Below are 21,348 nucleotides of genomic sequence, written 5' to 3'. Positions count from 1 at the left end.
TTACATTTTAATGATCTTTAGGAGTGAAGCAGGGGGTACAGCCCACAAAAAACATTAGGAAAGGACTTGGTTTTTAATAATTAGCATTTTTCCGATTAAGAAAGAGTTTATGAACGCGTTTTGAATAGCGCGTGGAGGTTAAAGGTCAAGTTCAAACTTGGGATCGTCTTAACATTTCAATAGTAAAATATAGTTACACTGCGTCAAGGTTGACACTAGGGGGAACGCCAGCAGCGTGATGCATCTGAAAATGTGTGAAACTAAACTGGCGAGGACGTCACGCGGTACCGGAAGGTATAAATAGGAAGAGGTGTGTGTGTGTGCGTACGTCCGTTTGTCCTACGACGTTGTCTTAGTTGTTTATAGTAAACTAAGTAACAAAGTTAGAAATGAGAAGACAACGTTGGCCGTTTATCTTTCACCGGAATCAGCATAATCTTTGAAATCCCCGACATTGTCCAGCAAACCGTGTAGAGTCACAAAATATTTGGTGGGCAAGGTGTATATGGCTTCAGGTTAGGCTGGGTCATGCCTATAAACCAGGGGGTCTCCTGCAGGCATAACAGGCCGACTTGCTGGGGGACATTACAGTGGGCGAGATAGTAGATCCGGGTCTGCTCAACGAGAACAGCAGCAGATCTTACTCTCCGGGCTACTAAGGAGACGGCCCAAGCTGTTGGGCGCTCCATGTCAGCACTGGTAGGCACAGAGAGACACCTGTGGGTAAATCTATCAGGCATTAAGAAAAAAGATAAGACTGTGCTCCTTGATGCACCTCTCTCCTCCCAAGGCCTCTTGGGTGGTGCGGTCAAGATAGTAGTTGACCGTTTCAAGGAGATGAAATGGCAGGCTGCGGCATTTCATAAATTTCTACCTCGCCGCATTCCACTCGGTGTATGGCTTCCTTGCGGGCCCGTTCTGTCAGGGGCGTCTATGCGGGATGTTTTTGATGCTGCGGGAGGGTCTTCCCCACATATGTTTATAAGGTACTACAGACTGGACCTCTCTTTCTTTCCTGGATCCCAGGCTCTATTGTCCTGAGATGTGCGTGGGCACCTTCACACTTGGACAGACACAATTCAGTATGGCGTAGTGGGCATCTCGTTACACATAGTGTCAACCTTGACGCAGCGTAGAGTTCCCTCGAAAGGGAACGTCTTAGGTTACGACTGTAACCGCGGTTCCCTGAGATAGATAACGAGACACTGCGTCGGCTTGCCATAACTCCTTGTGCCTGGAGCATTTGCTTCAATAATTTTTTCAGAAGCTGAGGCGTTCTCAAACGTTATATTATTGGCTGGTATTGACATTGCTTTTATAGCATTTAGCTTTACTGGAGATGCTGCGTAGTATAATAAATAGTATAAAAATACTATAATTGTATAACATATAGAAATGTCGGCACATACCAACGGTACATACCAACCATACACCTACATTTGCATCAAAAAAGATTCATTCATCTTTTCCTGAGCTGAGATTTATCAATAAAAAGATCTTTGTATTTTTTTTAAAGATTCATGCTTATTCAGGAGAGATATTCTGTATAGCTTTTCAAGCTTTATTTCATATCGTCACATGACAGTATCAAACATGATTTAATACAAATGATACACTAGGACAAAAAAGTTTTTTTTTCTAATTGTTGTGCAATATTTGATGCTAGCATATTTCCTCAGTTTGTACAAGCGTGAGGATAACAGTCAGTCACAAGCTAAATGCACTTTATCTTTACAGTCGTTCAGCCGAACAACACATACACAGCATCAATGCATTTCAACGTGGCAATTCTGCTCTTTTTAACAAGAGTACACAATAATACAAACATGCAGTTGCACCAGAATAATACACTTAATTCCATACCCATCATAATATTTTACATGAAATCAACAGGAATAAATCCTGAAGAAAATAAGCAAAGAGGTTCCTGTACCAAATGCATTGTATAGCTTATGAGAAACTGGCCAACAGTCGATCAAAAATAAAAGTCACGTAACTTGAATACTTAAGTGAGCTATCGCTGAATATATCAGGTAAGTGCTGTATACTGTATTCTGCACCTCAGGTCCTGTAATCACAAAAATCTAAAGCACACTGTATAAGCTGAGGTATATTCCGACTGGACAAATCATTTTTTGGACACTAACAACAACATCAACAGTCCAGCCTTCAACAGTCTTTAGTCTGAATAGCAGCAGAATATTATTCCTGCATTAGCAGACAGTACAAAACTTGTAAAGCTTGAGAGCCTTCACATATGATTATATTTTACCCCAAGTGTAAGATCTCTAGCGTGTTCTTGAAGCGTGCGACGAGGTGACAGTATTGAAGTGGCTTGTAGTGAAAAAAGTGGAATATGTGCAACCTGCTCCATGCTTGGAGATGGAGAGGTTCAGATTAAGTGGTTTCCTGAGATATGGATGGAAATGTTTTGCTAAGTGCCGACATCCGCGAGAAACTGCAAGAAATGCCTCCGTGGAGACCCTGAAGAGGAGGGTCTTCTAACCTTAAGCAACCTTACTGTAGTATTCAGTGTACTGTCACAAACATTACCTACTGTTTTTTTTAGATCACCCAAAAAATAAAGTCTTAGAGTTCCTTTGGCAGCAATTTGGTCTATTCGTCTACATAATATTCAATTTGACATAGTTTGGTAATGATACAGTAATAACAGCCTCATGCAAAATCCTATAGCATTGCATTCCACATACAGAGCACCCTTTGTGAAGTAAGGTGGACCATGAGAAAACAGCTTTTCTTTGAAACAGTACTATGTTGAGGTATTGAGACCTTTACCTCCAGGACACCTCCAGCTCTCCACTTTCCTCTTTGCGGCCAATAGCGGTGGCCAGGCCGGGGCAGAGCCGAGAACGGTGTCTGAAGTCTTGCTACAGTTCTTAAGACCGCGAGCGTGAGGGACCACGACTTTGCCGAGCGTTCCTTTCCCAAGTGAGCTACGTGGATTCTCAACAGCATGACAACAGTTCAGCTAATGTGTTTGTGATAATCGTTCAATGAGATCTACTCTCAGTTTATCTGTGGTGTTCGGAGTCGTTTATATGGATCTCGTGACCTGCCAGATGAAATGAGATGTTTGTTGTTTTCTTGTGTCCTCAGGTAAAATACTTGCAGTTTGTGGAGTCGATGAAGCAGTCAGCTGTGCACTTAAGACGTCCATAAGATCTGGGGACAAAAAAAACGTTGGCATTACTATTAAGATACACGTCAAATTTCTTTGACAAAAATGACATCCTTTTCGATTTACATAATTCTATCAAAATATTCATATCTTATCATAAAATGATCATAATGTTTTTAACATTTAAACATGAGTTATAGTTTCATAGTTTTTGTCAAATTATCAATAAATAGGCACATTGTCCTTTATATATTTTCTACGGAAACACTCAATCTTACCCAGGCAAAAAGGATCTGCATGTTTGAAACCCAAAATCTTTTCCATCACACTCCTCTGCATCCTCATAGCGATATCCATCCCCACAATATGCAAGTTTGCACTCTGAGAAACAAATGTGTAAGAATCTGATTCATTTGTATTAATATTTAAAATAAGAAGAAGACATTTTATTTAGGGGAGAGCGATATAAGAGACATAAAAGTGGTATTATGCAGGACATGATTATGGTTTCATTCCTATTTGAGATGCATTCCAATGTTGAAGCACATCACGGCATGTTTCTGTTTCACGGGAATAAGCTGTCAGCTGGGTTACTGCCGTTTTAACCTGATACTCACTGACACATCCATCTGTGACCACCTTATTTCCATCATCACACTCCTCTCCGTTCTCAACCTGCACAGTGCCGTCTCCACAGAAACCGTCCTGGTCAGGATCTCGCTCCATTGACTGAAAGGGAGTCAACTGCAACGAAAGAGTTTTTTATATTAGCTATATGTCTTTGTATTGTATGGAAAATAACTTGGTGAAGATTTGTAAGTTCCTGTTATAGTAAGAGTAACAACATGGATAGTTAGAGTAACAGCATGGAATGAAAAAAGTGACACAATCATGATTTTAGGCTGAATATTATACCTTTAAGATGTGCATCCAAATCAATCAAGAGAGCAATCATTTCTTTAAAATGTGTTTCAACAAACAAATAATTGTTTATACAAATAATTTATTGTTAATACAAATAATGATCACATCCAGAATAAAAGAGTGTGTTTGCATCAGTGGTTCTCAACTGGGGGGGGCGTGGTCCACAAGGGGACCCCAGCTGACTTCCAAGGAGGTCTCAGAATGGTAATTTGAAATTAGACCACATGAGCATTTAAATACATTTTTAAACAACTAACAACCAATATATTTCTTATTACATACATTTATATTGAAATCACCTATTAGTTAATAACAAGCTCTGAAATAATTGACTGGGTCAGTTTATACATTTTTATATTTTTCTTGAATATACATGTATGTGTATATATTTACGAATACGAAATTAATATGCACAGACATATATTATGTAAACAAAAACCTTTATTCTGGATTTGATTTTTAGTTTGACAGCCCTAATATTACCATTATTATAAGTTATTTTTAGGTATCAAGCCTGAATCTAAACCCTAGTACTGTGTAATAACACTGATAGTGAACATACTGCAAAATAAAGTGTTACTACTATTAATAAAAGTGCAACTATTACTTTTACCTGAATTGGCATCCAGCCATTTTTGTCTCTGAAGTAAAGTGACCTCTGATCTTTACGAAATGCCAGAGCATTGTCAGCCTGGAGACGATTCAGCTCTTGCTCATTATTCACCACAAAAATCTGTAGGAAATACGTCAAATATCAAATCATCAAAGAGTGTCTCATGCTTTAAAAGCCAAATAAAAAAATACGGTCCTTAAATGTATGTTGAATTTAATCCCAAACAAAATAGATCCAATGAGACATTCAGGCTTAGTTTCTAAACCGCACTCGCATTGCTGGCTTACCGCAGGCACTCGGGGGTAACTGCCCCAGGACAAGTGATGGTCAGAGGGATTGTTGACACTCGAGGGTGCACTGCACCCGCAGCGACCTGGAATGCCAGCTTGTCCCTTCTCCCCTTTCTGTACCATGTACACGCCTGAAAGAGCGGTAAACAGCATTTAGCTAATGGCATATAAATGTTCCTCCGTGTGATGCAACGGGGGGTTTTAAGAGCTACTAAAACAAGCTCCTCATTTATCACAAAGAGAAAGCAATTGAGTCGATATGCACAGAAACCCAAACAAGACGACAGCTGATTGAGTATAACGTGATGACATAATGTTTGTAATTCTGCAAGATGCTCAGCCACTCCGAGAATATGATGTCAGGGCTTCACCCTCCTGTTAAAGATAAGGATCAGGTTGCTTCTGAAGCAAAATAAACCTGTGGTGGGATTTCCTGCGCTGATTTAAGATACATGTGTGCTTTCAGCGTCTCTGCACGTGGCAAGAGCTCATGCTGCAATATAATCTGAAGGAACCCAGATGACCAACGTCCACATGAGAGAAAACTAACGAATTCCATTTGATTTGCCTTCAAAGACAAAATAGATTGATGAACAAAATAAAAAAAAAATATTGAATATTTTATTTATTATAATCTCTGTAGGACGCTATGCTTCATAGGAGCCGCGTAGCGGATTGTTGTAGATAGTCCTGGTATGTAATGTCATGTAATACAATACCTGTGGCAGGCTGTCCAGGGGGCCCAGGGTGACCAGGGAGCCCCTGAGGGCCTGGAGTTCCTATGGGCCCGATGGTACCACTGTCACCTTTCGAGCCCTGCGTTAGACACCATTCATACCAGTCATTATTTCAAGACCATAAGCATTTGTACCATGTTGTTATTATGTGTTTCGGGATGGATCACCTGCTTTCCTCTTTTTCCCGGGCGACCGGTGGGTCCTCGATTCCCTGAGCTTCCAGGTTCTCCTTTTGGGCCCATTTCACCCTGAGACATAACATGTTACAATACATGTAATATATAGGCTCTGCTATTTACTAAATAAATAAATATATCGGTTAAAAGGTTGAAATACCTTCTGGCCAAGCATTCCTGGAACACCCATTAATCCCTAAAACAGAAAATAGCACAATCTTTGTAAACAAATAGACTAATGTCATACTGTATATCAATTTCTAATAAAGACAGACTGAATAATAACTGAAGTTACTTACCTTATCTCCTTTTAAACCAATTTCTCCCCTAAAACCTTGTGATCCCTAACAGGACAGAGCAAAGACTAAATCCAAGAACATAATGTTTTACATTTTACCCATAAATAGCTCAGCCACGTGACAGCACTTACACATAACGTTCGCAAGCACAACAGCGACACAGAACTATTCACTTCATAAGATATCATTGCGGCGACAACAATTTTACTGTGTAATTGCTTAAAGGGGAAGTTCACCCAAAAATCTACTTGGTGTGATTTTTTACTCACCCACATGACATTTAACATGTTTAGAGAATTTAAGGCCTCTTTGGATATTTGGGTGAACTTCTCTTTGAATATTCAGATTATGTTTTGAAGCAAAACGTATTGGAGTATATGAAAAATTAAATAAACCAGCTAATCTTTATTTTGATGAATTAAATCTGAATGTTGTTTTTCTGACACGTAGTAAGCTTTCAAGTGGGTCATAATAAACTGCCATTACAATAAATGTTCATTAATAATCTCCTTTGTGTCCCACGAAATAAAGTCAGTAGGCAGTAGGAGTAAATATTGACAGAATACACATTTTGGGATGAATCATTTTTTTATTATTTACCTAAAAAGTTAAATATAATAATGTACTCACTTTTTCTCCCTTTAATCCAGGCAAGCCCTGTATCAAATAAATGAACATTCAGAAACATTTTCAAATTAAATACGTTATATTATAAACCAATCACAAAGTAGTCATAATTCAGGAAGTGTAGACAGTTTATACCTTGGGTCCAATTGGTCCTCTTGCTCCCGGCATGCCCATGAGCCCAGAGTCACCTGTCTCTCCCTGGGAAACACACAAACACGGGTGATGTCACAGAACACCGAAACTCACAATCTACAATTAAAACCCATATTATAAGTCCGTTCTACACAGGCATCCTTAGATAAAAGGAATTGTAAATCAAAGTTTCATTTTATGCAATTCCAGATACACATTATTACAAGATGATACTGTAATTTGAAAAGTGTTATGATAAACAGAAACATGCTTCATGAAGGATCCTCTTACTTAATTAACTTTATTAACATGAAGAGATGTTGTAGGTTCTTATATACACAAGAGAGTTATTCACTGTTCAATAGTGACATTTTGGCTAAAATCTGACTTTTTCAAGATATTTTCGTTCTGTAAAAAAAGGAAATGCTGTATTTGATGGACTCACTTTGGGCCCAGTTGGTCCTTGCCATCCGCTTGTTCCCTGTCGCCCTGGCAGACCAGGAGGGCCAATGCGTCCCTGTACCGTTAAAAAATACAAACAGTATAAGACCAATATATGCTTGCACGTAGAAAAAAAACACGTGTCACCTCGCACCACACAACAAAAGTTTTCCTATCAATCACTTTGCACATTTGGATTTGCTGACATCAGCTGACATGTCCTTGGAGGACAGTACTGTAATTTGGATGGAGGCCCTTTGAATGCAGAGATGCGGAGATGCGGAGATGGTCTAATGCAATTCTGGCATAAGTTAGCAAATCATAATATAACTGACAGCACTTTCAGATATATATGCAAAGATGTGCTCAAAACGAATGCGACTCTCGGACCATATGCTGTAGATCAGAAATATTATAGAGGCTGTCATGTGCCCGGCAAGGATGCTCCTTCGCAATGAATTTTTTATGCTTCTACTCAGTGAGTATCAAAAGTTATGACCTCTGCTTCTTTTCCGACGTTTCCAGAATCTAAACTAGGTTACGCCCAAAGATGATTGGGCAATAAGAAGCAGGTGCTTTCAGGGACAAAGCAGCCATCGGAGAAAGAGAGAGAGGAGGGCGGAGAGAGAACAAACCAAACACCATCAGTCTCCTGGCTTTAATTAAATAATGTGCTAGGGGAAGGATTGTGGGAAAGCGAATGATTTATTGGGCTGCCCCGGCACTAAGCGAAATTACTATGCAATGCTGCAAAGCTTCTTACAGCAACACCACTCCTCTCTAGTACAACAATGCACCAGTCCACCCAGTATCCTGTGCATCGCTTCTCATTTTACCCTCTGACCTGCTTTAGGTATTACTGACACAAACGCCTTCCTGGAAACTACAAGCCCATCGATGTCATTGTGGGAAAGGGGCCGTGGGGATGTTTCACTGTGGATTTAATCTAATGGGGTGACCACAAGAATCCCCTGCCGTTTAGCACTTTGATGTCTGTAAAATACAGGTCATATCGATCGTTCATCTGTGACAAGGCTACTCTAGCTCTGAATATTCTTGTGTACGCGTGTGTATGTGTGTGTGTGTGTGTGTGTGTGTGTGTGTGTGTGTGTGCGAGTACGTCTCTCACTAACTGTGCATCAATTTAATCCATTTATTGAAAAGCAGAGGACAGTGAGTGCCTCACCTTTTGTCCAGGCCTTCCAATTTCACCCTGCCAACACAGAAGGGATGGGGGAGATGTTGCAAAGGGTTTGAAAAGTTACAGCACATATACCGTAATATAGACAAGTATTAACATACTGTATATACAAAGACATACAGTAAAAATAACTTAATATCACACAATTGATTCAGGTTATGTACAGTATGTCCCGTACCTTATCTCCCTTTGGTCCCTGTGGTCCCAGCAGTCCAGGAAGACCCTGATGACAGACACAATAATATAATGAATCGCAAACATTTCTTGTCAATTTAGGTAATAGCACAGACTTATGTCAATGTCCTTTAATCACCCTCAGACAGTTCCAAACCTGTATACATTTCTTTGTTCTGCTAAACACGAAAGGAAGATATTTGGAAGAATGCTTGTAACCAAACAGTTCTTGGCTACCATTGACTACCATAGTATTTATTTTTTGTAGTATGGCAGTAAATGGGGGATGAGATCTGTTTGGTCACTTTCATTCTTTCAAATATTTTCTTTTGTGTTCAGCAGAACAAAGAAATGTATACAGATTTGGAAGAATCTGAGACTGAGAAAATGATGAGAGAATCTTCATTTTTGCGTGACATATCTCATCACCCTTACTTATATATCTGATAGAAATGACAGTTTATAAATAAAGAGGGTTTTTTTTTGCAAAGAAAGTTTTTATTGTTTTATCATATTGTTTTTGTGTTTTATTGTGTTTGTTTGCTGTGCTTATTTGAGTCATTACTTAAAAAAAACATACCAACTGTAGTTTGATTGATACTAATTTAAATGCATATAAAATAAAAGCAAGGATTGGTGGAAATTAAAAACTGACTTCAAATTAAAAGTTTAGGGTCACATTTTAGAATAACAGGCAACTCAAAATCGAAATCAAATAAAAATTATTACAACTGAATTAGGGGGAATTATGGTATAACTAAAAAGTCCCAAAATTAAATATTTATAGCATTTTCAATGTAGTCAATCAATAAGCTGTCGCGCTTTGAGATGTGACTTTGTCCTTTCTTCTTTTTTTTTAGTCCATGTCATCAATTTCAAAACTATTTCTATGAAACAAAACATTCGTTTTGTAATGACAGAAACTAATATGTGATCCTGCCTGTGAAATCCCAGCTCAAGTCATTTACTAGTTTTCTGCATAAATGGATTGCTGTGAAAATGTAACCATATATTTAACATTGACCGAGTACAGCCATGTCAAAGATTGAAATTTTACGAAGTCAACTTCAAGTGTATTTTTGTACAAAAAAACTGCAATTTCAGTATTCAAAATCAGTAGGCATAATAAATGCAATAGTAAATGCAGTAAACGATCTATTTTTGCCTAATGTCATTCTCTTTAAGATCAGCCTGGATTTCACAGACAAGGTTACATATGCTTGCACAATTATATGTTTGTCTTTAAAACTAATTTCAGACATTTAAATCACAAGATTTGTAAGCTCAAGAAAAACATTTCACTTTGTGACTCTAAACTTTTCAACAGTAGTTTATTTTCTGAGTAGACTGAACATGCAGAGCTGACGCAAACTCTCTCTCTCTCTCTCAGGGGGTTTGGCTGTCTGTGTGTGTTTCTCGGGCTTGTTTCTAAGAATGGAATGATGAAACAGAGGCTGGCAGTGGAAAAAGGTTTATTTCCATCTGATCTATATGTGGAGCGTTAATGGCCTGCTGTTTTGCGGGGGGCCAAGCTGGTCGCATCCGTGTCACTACTCACACGGCTCTCTCGTGCTGAGAGCTCTATAAAGGCTAAATACAGCGCAGGAACTGACCATTGTGATAAACCAATACTCAACTTCCCTGGAGGACCTTCAGTTTAATATTTAGCAAATTTGCGCATTAAATATATTTGAAATATATTTGGGAATGTCAGATTTTGTGCGTTTAACATTTGTATCAATATCATTCATGTAGAGATCTTGCTTTCCATTCAACCTCAGAAAAGAAAAGAAATTGTCACAATACAGATTATTTATACACTTATCGTACTCAAGTCTTTAATGTATATTAAATATGAAATAAATGCAAACGGGGAGCATTTTGCAAACTAGAAAGCCCGTACCTGAGTGCCAGGAGGTCCTGCAGGTCCTGGGGGTCCTGGGGAACACACATTGGTTGTGGGTTTGTGTTTCTCCTCTGAGTTCCCTTCATTTGGTGTATCTCTGTTTTCAGTCTAAGAGAGTTCATACATAAAACAACATTTATGACTTATATTTGATAACAAAATGTATTATATATTAGTTATTTAGTTAAGTTCCCTTCATTTGGTGTATCTCAGTCTAAGAGAGTTCATACATAAAACAACATTTATGACCGACATTTGACAACCAAACGTACTAAACATTAGTTATTTGGTTTATCACTTTAGATACTTTACAAAAATTATCTGGCAGAGATCATACAGATAATATAAGCACAGCTAAATATAATTTATCCACGCCATATGGATGTCAAGTACCTGTAACTTACACATCAGAACCAATTACAGGTCCTGGATCAAGGGTCACGCATGGGGACTCACCAGAGACCTCCGCCACAGCGAAGGAGGTGGAGGGAAGAGGGGGGGTGGAGGAGTCAGTAAACAGCAGGGGTTGAATATCTTTCTGGCTTCCAGCAACTGGAGATCTGTGGATGAGACGAGACGAGGGTCATGAGGAACATGCACATGGACACGTGGTTCAACGGAACAGCGTTTCACGCCCCTGCTTTGGAAAAAGAGGGAGAGGAACACATGACAGCTATCAGATGCTTGATATGACAAAGTCCCCATTACGGAAAACTATTAGATGTTTAAAGATTTAGAAGTGCCAGTAAAGTCAATACGCTCAATCTGTTTTAACGGGCTGTAATGTAAACAATCACAGTCATTACAGTATTATATTCATATTAATTAGGTTCATATGATTAAAAAATATTAGATTTGTTATATTACTATAATATTAATGTGAGACTTAAATATTTTACAAATCTTAAATACCACAATTTCGATTAATTCAATATTAAATATCATATTAAATATGATTTTTTTTGGTTTAATGTTAAAACCTGTGTTAAAGTGGTTAAGTCTTTTCAGAATTGATGGTCCGGGTTCACAGACAGCTTAGGGTTAGTGTATGTTTGAGCTGTCTAAACTGAAAATAATATGCCCTGATGGATCTTAAAATATATCAGTGCTATTGTTTTTCAGAATTTCAGATTGATGTAAAACTTCCCAAAAGTGACTTCAAATGACCTCTTCACTGCAGTATTTGAAAACTGACACACAGCCATTTCACCATTAGCCGCATAATTCATTTATGCTGGTGCGTAAATTTACCGCAAACTTGGAGTATCTCTACTTTTCCTTAGGGAGCCTACACTACAAAAATGGAAACATCTTAGAGTCCTTTTACTGTTTAAAACACTCCGTTAACATGCGTGTTCCAAAATGTTTAAGTAAACTCCATAACACTTTCTGTTCCCAAAAAATCTTTAAGACAAAGAATCACCTTTCTTGTCTTTTTCTAGTCTAAAAGAATATTTTTCATTACAATATACCTTGCATGCAACAGGAAGGATGTGTAAATGTTCTTTATATGACAATCATACTGCTTTAAAGGGAACTTTTTAAGAACCTTTTCTTTAAGTGTTAACACATATATATATGATCTGCAAATAACGTTCATCAGAACATCACTGCAGACAGAACATGTCCAATTTATAACTAATCTCTAAATATGAATTAAAATAACAAGAGCATGAATGAAACTATAATGCAAACGGATGCATTCATTTAATTGCTTGGTTCTTATGGAGCAGCCGCAGGTCTTGCAAATTTTCATATCATGTGCAAACATAAACTTCCCGTAAGAGAAATCATTATTAATGCACCCATCATGCACAAAGACACAGATCTGCTGATGTGTGCTGTCTCACCTGCCCGGAGAGGCAAAACGTTATCGACGAAAGAGAGTGAAGACACATAGCAGAGGAGAGGAAAATATAGTCCAAGAGTGAGTAGAATCATGCTGCCAGCCCCGGTGTTTCTCCAACAGCGCAGATGAGCGATCTGAGGAAGCCACCCTCTACTCTTCTCTCTCACAAGCCCCACGCCTTTAGGAGATGTGAACGCCAGCCAATATCTGTTACGCTTCTCCCATGTATTGGCCCTGAGCTAAATATACAGAAGGCAGCCGGTCAGCTGCCCCCTGTAGCCAATATTAGCCTGTTACTACAGCCAAAACTGCTTTTGTTTCCCCCTGCGGCAAATGCATAAAGAAAACACAACAGTATAGACAGAAATGACATTGAAATGACAACATGTCACGCCATTGGCAGACGTTTAAGCACTATTAGCATAGAGATCATAGTGATATCAAATGATGCAGTTATATAGAACTATGCTGGGTATAATGTACACACATAAAATGACAGAATTAGCCTGCATGCGTTGTAGTGGAATAACACAGATGTTTTCCAGAGCATCTCACCCCCTCCCCGTCCTCTTTCTCTTTCTCACTGTGTATGTGCTTTTTCAGGATGTATTGACCGATGCTGCTCACAATTTATTAGTGCCTTTAAGTTCACCCAGAATTAATGACGGAGCAATTATGAGGAGGACCGTTTAAAGCCTTGTGCAACACAAGAGAGAACACGCTGCAAATGCCTTCCATCGGAGAGAGTGAAGAAGAAAAACAGACACACAGGTAGAGATGAGGGTTTAGAAATCACATTTTTATTTTGAAAACAAATGAATGGTACCAAGAACATCTGAATTCATCTTTTATAATCAAGTAGTTATTACAAAAATATTTCTTTAAATTACCGTTGTTATGAATACGATAAAATGTATAGAAATTTAAGTCCATTTCTGAACAATATTATAAGGTTACATCTTGCAACCTGTGATGTGTCGGGATCCACGAGAGGACACTTTCTATTTCTCTCTATTTGATAAAGCAGCAGTGACACTTCATAGGAGAACATGAGAGGAGGTCAGGAAGACTTCGATAAACTAAAGGATGTGATGAGCTTAAACAGAACCCCACTCCGGACACACAACACTGACCTGAGATCAGGTAAGGTAACAATTCTTCTTGTAAAAAAGATTATTCAACTGAACAAATTTAACTACTGCACTTAATATATGTATTTGTTATTTAATCACCTAAAAAAATATTATTTTGTTATTATTTCCCCACTGACTGTTGTTCTAAGCCTAAAGCAAAGCCAACCCCTTCACCAACCCGCATCAGATTAAAAAAGTGGTTCTTCACTTTACAAACAATTTTACGATTTAGAAATATAAGTTTACACCTCAATCTGTTCTTTGCGCAAACTTGTTTTATAACTCTTGTAAATTGCATACGTGTGTATTGCATGGCATACATTACACAAGCTTATAACCTGTATGAACATACAAACTATTTCATTTTATATCAAAACCTCACCCTGTAGCCAAATAAAAACATACAAAAGTGGAGACTACACAAATTGAAACAGGTTTGTTGTTGTATTACAGGAAATGCTGCCACCTACAGCAAGTGGATCAACTGTAGTGTACGGTATAGAAATAGGTCACAATCCCCTTTAAAGATTTGAACGTGTCAGCCACGGAAACTCCTATAAAAACACAGAGAGATGGATTTTAAAATCAAAGAACGATTTTCACAGGAACACCAATAAAGCCGGAACATAAAACAATGGTTTGAATCTCTAAGCAGCTGACATTCTGATGCATCTGTAAATCTTGACGGTTTTCCATTCATCATTGGGGAAACCCTTTAAATCAGTCCTGGACAGACAAACAGATTCCGTGTTCTCAGGGTCACTATGACACTCAATCCTTCAACACGTCTGTGTGTGGTTGCCGGGATACATTCGGCATAACAAAGAGGGTCACAACTTTTAATAACAGGGTCTCATAACTTTCAAGAATAGAAAGGTCAGATATGTATAAGGTGTGTGTGTGTGTGGGACGGGATAAAGAAAATCCATGTGGGGTGTGTTAGTTTGCATTTATCACACAATGCCGCTGACAGTTTCAGAGGTGTGGAACACAACAGCAAGACTCACAATGAAGAGTAAAACTATATGTTACTCAAGGGAGCAGTCATACAGCTAATGCTTGTAGCCTATGAAATTACAGTACACGTTTTTAAAGCAACCCGAGGATCATTTCATTTATCTCCAAGACACAATCTCAATACAGTGTGTTTACATTTATTTCTACAATTGTAGACGCTTTTCTTCCATTTTATCAGTATGTGTTGTCTTGTCTTGATGGCTCCATGGTGAGCGTTAGATTTCATTATTATGTTAATGAAGTTAAAATGATGTTTCTATTGCTTTGAATGGCATCAGTTTATCAGCACATCTGATGTGTTTGACACCTGAAGGTGGTGTGTTGCGTGTGAAAGCGGTACCTGCTGTTTGCGGTCTGACGCTGGGTCTATAAGCACGTTGAGAAGGCTCGGCATCTGTGTGTTTTTCAAACTCTCCTGAAGCGCACTACGCAGTTCCTCCACAGTTCGCACCAGGTACCCGCACCCCCCGAAAGCAGTCATTACCTGTTCATACCGCGCCTCTGGCAGCAGGGTCACTGGAGGAGCTCTGAGACACATATACGGTCAAACGTTTCTATTTTTAATCAGTAGAAAATATAAATATATTCTCTGGACTCACATTGTAGTCATGTCACCCATTTTCTCCATCTCTCTCCATGTGTCGGGATCCACTCCACTGTAGATGCCATTGTTGTTGATTACTATAATGATGATTGGGAGTTTATACCTATTCAGAAAAAGGAATAATCATAATGATTCAGAGCACAGCAATGTCATGATCATTTTAACAGTATTCTTTTACTATTCAAATAGTCTATAGATTCAACTAACTGTCTTTTATAAGGATGATGTTAAAGGGCAAGTTCCCCCAAAGATGAAAGTTCTGTCATCATTTTTTCACCCTCTTGTCATTTTCAAACGTTGTATTGCTTTCTTCAGCAGAACACAAAATAATATATTTCTGTGGAAAGTTGGTAACTGTACAGCACTGACCCCCATTCACTTCTATTGTATGGGCACAAAACCAATGCATGTGAATGGGTGCCAGTTACAAACATTCATCAAAATATCATCTTTTGTGCTCTGTGGAAGAAAGAAAGTCATACAGGTTCGAAATAACAAGAGGGCGAGTAAATGATGAATGTAGTTTCATTTAAATCACTTTAACTTGTAGGTTTACCTGCACATGGTCTCCACCTCCATACCAGAGAAACCAAAAGCACTGTCTCCCTCCACACACACCACTCTCTGTGAGCTCTGCTGCGTCTGCTCCAAAACAGCTGCTGCGATGGCAAAGCCCGGGCCCACCCCCATAGTGCCAAAAGTACCCGCATCCAACCTGCACAAAGCATTTCAATTACAATGCTGTAAATAAACTAGTCACTAACTTCTAAGAACAGACCTCCTTACAGCAACCTGAGAAAATGCCTTTCTGAAAAGCATCATGGTAATAGTTCATTCATCACCGCTTAAGAGGTTAAAACCTAGAACCTTTCAGTTGCCACTCCAAATCGTCACCCATTACGCTATACCAACCCTAAACAAAACATGAAAGCCCACACAGCCTGGTGGCACCTCATCAGGTTGGTTTAAAGCAGGGGTCGGCAACCTTTGCGACCAAAAGAGCCATTTTGGGCCCTCGACCAACAAATACAATTTGTCTGGAGCTACAAAATATATGTCACTTTTAATCATACAGTGTTCGGCGCTGTCTCACATCTGTCAAAGACAGAAATCTGTTTGTCATCTCCGGTCACGCTCATATTTACATTGGACGAAATAATTGCATGCATTCGAATGAAATTTCTGAAAAAGCAAAGACATTTACCCAGCCAGGGTGTATGGCTGTGTAAATGTGAATGCTTTTTCAGATATTTCTTGAAGAAATCAGGACAGAAGTGGACAAGAGAGACGAATGACACCAGCAGGTGTAAATGGGTATATGCATCTTTCGTCCACTTGTGATCCGATTGACCAAAACGCATCTTAATACCAGGCATAAACAGGGCCGTTTAAAGACTGCAGGGAGCCGCAGCAGGGGGGCAGAAGAGCCACGGGTCTAAAGGAACTATTTTGCCATGATGACTTGTTTTTGTCCAACTGAAAAAAGGAAGTCATGTATATCTGGGATGGTACATTATAAGATCTTTTTTTTGCTGGTGAACTTTTTAACTGTGAACTATGGAGCGTCTCACCTGTGTCGTGGCAGGTAGTTTAGCAGCGTAGTACGGCCAATGTCCATGGTGTTAGCTCCCTCACTAACTATGATACAGTCTTTGGGCAGGAGCTCAGAGATGTGGTGGAAGGCTGTGTAGTAATTCATGGGTACAGTTGAATGATGAACAAGAGTCTTCAGGAAACAAAGATGGGTCCATTCAGTACTTTACAAACACAGTTGACACACTCCATGAAAAATGTTATGTATTAATAAAATGACAGACAATGATTTGGTTTTATTATAGCACCAATCCTATAACCAGCATATGCTACATCCAGCATACCACACTCCCACCTTTGACATGTGAGCATTTGCAACCATTTTCTCCTTCAGTGTTGCCCACCATTCTGCATCAGATGGGAAGCTCCAGGAATCAGATTTTAAAGTCTCCAACAGCTTTAAAACAGAGAAAGTGTGTATCATGTAACATTAAATCCTTCGTTTTGGTATATGAAACCTTGCTACAAAAGGTGGTTCGTTTTGCTTTACAATGTAATGGATGTCAATGAGGTTAATGGTCTTTCAGTCTTCAGAATATACAAATAATTATTACACAATTATACAATATGTACGTGTCAATCATTCAAATGAAAGATGAGTGAGGGTGCTGAATTTACTGTTACCTGGCTGACCACAGCTCGCATGTCACCCATCAGAGCCGATGCAGCTCTTATATTATTACTCAACTCTTCAGCACACAGATCCACCTGAAAACATTCACACAACAATAACACACACACACACAAATGATCGATCTTGATAGTGGTCCTTTTGTCATGTACACTAGGTATTTGTGCTAGTGTTGTGTTGGTGGATAACACACCTGAATGACCTTCACGTGGGGACTGAACCTGGGTGGAAAACCAAAGTGCAGGATCCAGTTGAGTCTCGCACCCAGAAGCACCACAACATCAGCCTGCAACAGAGCTCTACGCAAAAAAAGACAGATATCATATGAGTGATAATAAAATAACAGAAAAGTAAACATAAATACAGTTTTAAGGGCAACAAAAATGTTATAGCATTTCAACATGCTTGCTTTAAACATGAAAACTACTGGTTGAAAACATCTACAGGTAAAAAAAAAAATAATAATAATAATAGCCCCACATTTTATATAATGCTTAACAAAAATGTTATAAATGATTATAAAAATGACATTATTAGATCTTTATATTAAAAAATGAAGATAATATGAATAGTTTAGACACACACCTGGATCTGGCCGCCGCCACGCAGTTGGGGTGGTCATCGGGCAACACTCCTTTCCCCATTGGTGTGGGAAGGAAGGGAATTCCGGTCACCTCCACCAACTCCCTGACCTCCCTCTCTGCCCTGGCATATGCTGCACCTGCACCGTGACACAGTTATCAAGATTACTGGATATGACGAGTGAATAAAACAAGAAATCAAAAACAGATGTGTTTAGTCATTACGCAAATACAAAATACAACTGACTACATTTTCAAAGTTAAATGTGCTTGTAGGATGAATGTAAAATGGCTGGAGATCATAAGGACACTGCCTGTCCCTTAAATGTCTGGTTCACCTTTTCCAATAATGATCAGAGGCCTCTGAGCCGTCTTGAGCAGCTTTACGGCCTTTGTGACCTCTCTGCTGTCAGCCTGACTCACAGGAGCTGCAGGACAACAGGAAACAAACCTACAGCACATAAAAAGTGAGAGACGGTTTTAACATAAATGAACAAGAAATAAATGTTATGTCTGTACGGCTTCATATACAGGGTTATGACAAGTATGGCGAAAACATTTCAAGATCCATAGGAACTAAAGTAACTAAATATGAAACTTTTTATTGATGATGAATGAAGCTCACCTGACACTGGCCCGGTCTATTTTGGCATTCACCATGTCTCCTGCAATGTCCACATAGCACGCTCCAGGACGGCCGTAAATACTACTCCTTACGGCCTGTGACAGAGAGAATGCACTGTGTATTTTGCTTACAGACAGAAGATCCGGTCACTTAATTTATTGGATAAGTTATAAGAGTGTTTCCATAGCTCAACAGGTAAAACAAGGCACTAGCATTACATGGAAATGCACATACAGTACTGTAGTGACAAAATGCATTGCTTGAAAACAGTGTGAATCACTTTAAATTAAAGTGTCTAAGCCATAAACATGGGTGTGGAGATTTACTTTTTCCACTACAGCCGGTATCATCTGAAGACTGCTTGGTCGAGCAGAAAACTTGCTGTACAGACGACAAGCTTCAACCTGAGGAGAAACACATTGAAACATACTGGGCAGGGATGCAAAGAAATGTGTACAAAGACCTGAATGTTTGTGATTTACACCACAAACCTGAGGAAACTCTTGAAACGCTCCTGTGGTTTCCTGGTTTCTATCAGAGGAGCCGCCAATGACAATGACAGGCCTGCACATGAAAATTCAACTGAGTAATAATCTTGGATAAGTTATTATTAACATGATGTGAATTCAGCCGCATAAAAGTTACCAGCAGTTCACGTTTGCATTGGCCATTCCTCCAAGTGCATGAATCAGGCCAGGTCCAGATACAACCAGACAGACAGCAGGGCTGGAAAAGAACACAATGTCGGTACAAGATTCTGACTCTGAACAAGTACAACTGAGCAATGAATTGGGATGGGACGCATTCATACCGTCCTGTCAAGTAGCCAATGGCAGATGCAGCATAGCAGGCCTGGAGAGAAAAATAGGAATTTATTGACAGTTAAAAAAGTCTTTAATGCAACGAGTAAAAGGTGTGTTTTTGAAAAGTGAAATCGTCTTACTGCTTGCTCATTGCGCATGCCCAAGTACTTGATTCCAGCTGCTTGGGCTGCCATGGCCACCTCAATGATCGGCACACCAACAATGCCAAACATGTACTCCACATTCTGCACATGGAGAATTGAAAAAAAAACATCAACAATGAGATACGAAATTTGAGTATGATGAGAGTATTAATAACTAATGTAAATCTAACAAGAATGAAGTGCATTATATGATTTAATATGATAAACTGTTTAATACAGTTTTCTAAGGGAATCAAATAAATGAGTTCATTTGAAATACACACATCTACATATGATCAAAGATAATCAAACGCAAAAGCGATGGAAGTCCTGCCTTCTAGTAAAAAGAGCCAATCATCAATTGACCGACATTTCTTTCAAAAAGCACAGACCTGCCAGTCTTTTTAGGAAACAAACTTCATGTTACATGTTATGCAAAGTCTAATTATTGATCGGAAATATGATATTTAATCGTGATTTTTTTAATGTTACTTTTCCAAAACTATTTTTTTTAAACAAAGCCCCCCTAAAAGTATTTGTAATTTATACCCATCTCCAGCCATTGGTGGGCTCTCACCAAATCCTTGGTGTTTCGAGTCTGACTTCATCACGGATGGAAAAGAAAAGGTGAACTCAAACTAAAGAGAAGGAATTTTATTTTTCTGTATTTCCAAAGTACTTAAACATATTTTGGTGGGTCTTGAGATAGATTACCTTTGTGAATAAAAAAGTGGATAAAAGCAGAAATGCTATAACATTACTGTCTACCACATATGAAAACATCTTATTGTATTGTTTTGGCAAGATACACAATTGCCCACTTTAAAGATTGTAAGAAACATATTTGTTATAAGTAGAAATAAACTGCTGGTTCTGCACACACAAACATATAATTTATAAATTATTATATATATGAAACCCCAAGCCAACAGCAGCAAACCCTGCATTAAAAATTATAATACCAAGCAAACAGATACAATTTGAGACTGTATATAACAAAACTATGTTGTGTAGCCTACATAATAAAACCGTACATAATTATTCGTGTGCGCATGCGCAACACCTTTGACACACTATGTCCAAGTTCAGAGAACATTATGTTGCAAAATCGTACACTTCAGGTACGTGTATATTTAAACAAATAGACAAGTGTTTTAATTACTAACTTTACAATCAAACGGTTTTATAACATACAGTAACGTTACAGATGTGAGACACTATTGTCTTTTTTTCACATTATAGCATTAATGACCGTAATATGAAACGTACCTGAGCTTTAAGTGCCTCAGCGATCAGCTGAGCTCCAGTTACGTCATCCATAAACACCTTTAAATATGAGTAATGTCACTCATCTGAGACATGAAACTCTTTCTGATCTTTCACCAGCTGCTCTTCTTCACTGGTGACGTGCAGTCAAAGCTCACATCTCCACCTACTGGATATAAATGGCCTAACACGTGCTTACTGCAAGGTTTGTGTGAATAATTTGAATGAAACAATGGATATTAAAGCTATAATTCCCTGGTAATGCACACAATGTTGTAATAAAATGCATTGCTTGAATACGGTGTGATTCGCTTGAAATAAAAGCATAAAATCCATAAACATAGGTGTGGAGATTTACTTTTTCAAGTTTCCTTGACAGGAAATGTGTGTGTAAATCTGACTTGGCATAGTATTATAAATAAATAAATAAATAAAAAAATAGGA

At 38.6% G+C, this 21,348-nt stretch overlaps 2 protein-coding genes across 5 annotated transcripts; both read right to left on the bottom strand.

Annotated features, from left to right (window-relative positions):
* Positions 1-3,113: 3,113 nt before the first annotated feature.
* Positions 3,114-12,600, bottom strand: colq (collagen-like tail subunit (single strand of homotrimer) of asymmetric acetylcholinesterase; the record flags this gene model as incomplete). The annotated part of the gene is made up of 17 exons (XM_079469938.1): positions 3,114-3,183; positions 3,418-3,520; positions 3,757-3,883; positions 4,677-4,796; positions 4,964-5,097; positions 5,686-5,782; positions 5,871-5,951; positions 6,040-6,075; positions 6,179-6,223; positions 6,809-6,835; positions 6,941-7,003; positions 7,383-7,454; positions 8,565-8,591; positions 8,758-8,802; positions 10,657-10,767; positions 11,116-11,219; positions 12,510-12,600. The coding sequence occupies 17 exons, from the start codon at positions 12,598-12,600 to the stop codon at positions 3,114-3,116; spliced, it is 1,353 nt and encodes a 450-aa protein (XP_079326064.1).
* Positions 12,601-13,286: 686 nt separating this feature from the next.
* hacl1 (2-hydroxyacyl-CoA lyase 1) lies at positions 13,287-21,053 on the bottom strand. 4 transcript variants are annotated; one of them, XM_079469396.1, is made up of 17 exons: positions 20,908-21,053; positions 19,636-19,740; positions 19,504-19,544; positions 19,338-19,418; positions 19,184-19,256; positions 19,019-19,096; positions 18,693-18,787; positions 18,406-18,518; positions 18,072-18,207; positions 17,680-17,785; positions 17,480-17,563; positions 17,151-17,252; positions 16,834-16,988; positions 15,819-15,977; positions 15,258-15,365; positions 14,999-15,185; positions 13,287-14,195 (listed from the first exon to the last, which is right to left on the bottom strand). In XM_079469396.1, exons 1-17 carry the CDS (start codon positions 20,956-20,958, stop codon positions 14,163-14,165), a joined length of 1,707 nt encoding a protein of 568 aa, XP_079325522.1. In that variant the 5' UTR covers positions 20,959-21,053; the 3' UTR covers positions 13,287-14,162. The 4 variants fall into 4 exon arrangements, with proteins under 4 accessions (XP_079325522.1, XP_079325520.1, XP_079325521.1 ...); XM_079469394.1 differs by having other exon boundaries at positions 19,019-19,256; positions 20,908-21,035; XM_079469395.1 differs by lacking the exon at positions 13,287-14,195 and having other exon boundaries at positions 14,788-15,185.
* Between the last annotated feature and the right edge of the window lie 295 nt (positions 21,054-21,348).

Source organism: Barbatula barbatula, assembly GCF_947034865.1.
Source record: "Barbatula barbatula genome assembly, chromosome: 12".
Lineage (NCBI taxonomy): Eukaryota > Metazoa > Chordata > Actinopteri > Cypriniformes > Nemacheilidae > Barbatula > Barbatula barbatula.
This window is presented reverse-complemented; position numbering and strand designations above follow the sequence as displayed.